This window comes from Atta cephalotes, assembly GCF_000143395.1.
Source record: "Atta cephalotes unplaced genomic scaffold scaffold00396, whole genome shotgun sequence".
NCBI classification, from domain to species: domain Eukaryota; kingdom Metazoa; phylum Arthropoda; class Insecta; order Hymenoptera; family Formicidae; genus Atta; species Atta cephalotes.
Genome location: NW_012130460.1, coordinates 1 through 3596, shown reverse-complemented (window position 1 = coordinate 3596; position 3596 = coordinate 1). Strand labels below are relative to the sequence as shown.

The following is a 3596-nucleotide window of genomic DNA, read 5'->3' as shown; positions in this document are numbered from 1 at the left end:
AAATAAAAAAATTTTTAATATCAATAACTCCGTATCATTAAATTTTTATTTTCTCGTCGTACACAAGCGATATTTCGATTAGAAAAATCCGGCATTAAAAGATTAACTTATAAAACTAACTTATAAAAAAAAATACCTCATTTGTCATATAGATTTCTGATGAGAATATCAAAACGATTTATTCTAAAAAATTTGCGAGCTCTCGCTATTTTAGTAGAAAGAAATAAAATCAAACGGAAAATTTATGATCGAATTGCTTATGAGGATACGATTCTTCATCCGATATCAAACGATCGAGTTTAAAGATAATCGAATAGCATGGCTGATCAGAAGAGCAAGCCTCCGTCTTCGTCAAGCCGTGCGATTCAACTTGATCCGGCTCTTCGCTCGATCGCATTGCAAATACCCGGTGTAGTCGAGTACTTTCGTAGTTTGATACGGAATTAAACGGTATTAGAAGAAGGATGGAGCGTACTTGGTCTGAGTTGGCTTTATTCCGTGGGCCTCAAGATCCTTCTCAAGCTGTCGTATCCTGATCTTAGCCATGTCAAGTTCATGCTTGACCTTCCATAAGTGGGTGTCGCAGATTGGATCCTTGCATCTATGATGCCTTAAGATATCTTGCGCTTCGTACACTGCACCACGAAAAGTCAAAGACTTTCCCACGCTCTTTAAATAAAACATTTTGCATACTATTATCCTCCTTCAAGTTTTCAACGTTAATCGAAATCTATGAAAATAGATATTATCGAATGAAACAAAAATATTTATACAAGAATTTACCGATATATTTGCAAAGAAAATAATGTCAGAATACAATTAGGGCAAAGAATTCGTGTCGTTTTGTCTGTTTATTCCATGTTTCTGTTTCTTAATATGTATTCAGATATTAATCTTTTATTGTATGACGGTTCTATATCTAATATATCTACTTTATCCCATTTAAAATTGTGATTTTTCTCCATATTCATATTCTATCATGATATGATGGATTATCACCTTTCTGTGTTTTTTTTCCCTTTTTTTATTAATGGACTCTCAACACATTTACTAATATAACTGACAAGGTACATCATTTTATTATATATATTATTTTATTATATATATTTTATTATATATATTATTATTATATATATTATTAATTTGTGTGTGTCAAGTATTAATTTTTCTTTTGTTCACGGTCACTTTCTATTAGAGTATTACTCTCTTATTATTTTGATTTCCGATATATAATTAATTCGCAGCGCATTACACAGAATACATATTTTAGAATTATAACGAATTTTGTAATATTATATATATTTATTTTATAACGATGTTTGAATAAGTTTACCGCATTGAGAATGACTCGAGCGGAGTCGAAATGTATGTTTTTATTCTTTGTTATTATTATATGAATTTTATGATCTAAATTAAAGTTCCTTTGCTTCTAAAAATGACTCTTCTGTTCTTCTTTTACCTATATTGTTTAATAACAAATAAAATAAATAAATTACAAAAATGTGTTATTAAACAAAAATATAATCTTAGTCACAATTTTCATATGTATATATATTTATTTGAAGTGCAAATATTAAACATATATTCAAATTTAATTTTCTTGCAAGGATTGTACGTCTAATACATCCTTAAAGTACTGTTGTAAGTGCAATTTAATTCTATTTTTAATTTATTATTATTGTCAATACATTTTAAACATTTTGTATTATATTTTGTTCTTAATGCTAATAGATTGTTATCAATTAAATGATTTTATTCAAGTATAATATCTATTGTGAATTCATAAAAAGTTGATTTAGAGTATTGATAGCACGATTAAGAAATGTTATTAATATTTAAACATCTGTCGCCTTCTGTAGGTGGTTTTAAAATTAAGAATGACCTACTTCCAAAAATAGCATAGGAAATTAAGAGATTTTCGCGATATTAAAATCCGAAATGCTTACCAGGCTGAAAATAGCGCATGTGCCACCGTCGTCGCTTTTTGCCAGGTGTTGTCTGATGTATTTGAAATACAGGTGTTCCAAAAGTAAAAAGACTGCTGCCAAAAGAATACCCATCATCAATAACAGAAATGCGCTCAAGAATTGCTCCAACGCTAGCGGATCGCTACTCTTTTGTACTTCCTTCCCAGGTTTGCACGTCCCAGTCATCCAGTATCTTCTCAACCGCTCCAGATCTCCTAGAATTGATGGAATGACATAAATAAACGAAGAATAATCGCGAAATAATCCGTCAAGTGAAATTTACGGATCTATATATTTTACACACACAGAAGGATCTTTTAGATGTGAAAGTATTCTTCAGGATGCTTAAAAAGATTTGGAGCACATGCAAAAGTACCGTTATCTCTATAGTCCAACAGCTGCTTGTTGAACATTTGTAAGTACTTTGAGTTCCTGGAGAACGCCAGACCATATCCCGTCATGGCATACCATGATCCGACCGTTAGCAATCGACAATCCTCATCCTGAGCGACCAAATAGTCCAAAACTGTGCCGTCATAAATAAACGCATCCATGTCTCTGCACAAGTTATAATAGGATACTCTGTACCTCATTATATCCTCATAAGGACATTTTAAATCGGCTTTACGTCAAAACATTGAGAGGAACCCTTTTCTAATTTATATATAATACTACAGAATTAAATAGAATGTTCTACTTTAGACAAAGAGATAATTAAATTTCTATTCCTTTAATCAGTTTCAAACTAATATATTTTTTATATCAATTTGTTGGAATGTATAATATAAACGTATACGAATGGATCAAATAAAATATTTTATTTCAGTTATAAAATCTTTTGCAATTTTTATATAAAACCTACCAAATAAGAACAAATCTAAAATTTTATTTTTTTAATAGATATACAAACTGTTTACATAAAAGAGAAATTTTTTTATCACAATATAAATTTACTACGCTTCTATATTATTTTAAAATAATTGTTTTATTTTTTGCTTTGATTTTTCTGATAAATAAATTTAGAATAGTATTATAAAAATATATTTACCCAGTAATGACAGCTTCGATACCATCTGCAACGCTGCTTTTATTGAAAGCCCTCATGTAGGAGTGCATCTCCTTGAAATACTTTGCAAGCGTACTGTCTGTGTGACTCCATGGTATCGTGCCGAATTTGAACATGGGTTTGTGAGAAAAGGGCTTAGCGAGCCTGTGATCATCCACACCGCTGAATTCATGAAACTCTTCCCGCGTGATCATAAAGGCAGCCAAATTGGCAGTGTAAATGGCGAGGAAGACCACGGCAAATAATGCCCAGACATTCGTCATAAATCTGAATAGATAGTACGTTGACATTTTTTATAAATTATGTTTTTTGACTCAAGCATGTTGTAAATTTTTAATCCAAATAACAATTATATTGGGAGTACAAGTTAGTTCGGTCCGTTTCCCTAGAGATAGCTCCAGCTGTTGTGAAGGGTTCATAATGACAGCTGATTTTGGCGGTTTCAGAAAGGTTAAACATCTGCTAATAATATAGTTTATATCGCTTTGAATTTCATACAAAAACCTTGATTTTTACTGTGTTTGAAATGTCGAATTTTGTGTTAACCAAGCAGCATTTGCGGG

The 3596-nt window shown here is 31.1% G+C and overlaps 1 protein-coding gene across 1 annotated transcript; it reads right to left on the bottom strand.

The window, feature by feature from the left end:
• Positions 1-453: 453 nt before the first annotated feature.
• Positions 454-3323, bottom strand: LOC105625233 (glutamate receptor ionotropic, NMDA 2B-like). The gene is made up of 4 exons (XM_012206574.1): positions 3016-3323; positions 2344-2525; positions 1947-2182; positions 454-669 (listed from the first exon to the last, which is right to left on the bottom strand). Exons 1-4 carry the CDS (start codon positions 3321-3323, stop codon positions 454-456), a joined length of 942 nt encoding a protein of 313 aa, XP_012061964.1.
• Between the last annotated feature and the right edge of the window lie 273 nt (positions 3324-3596).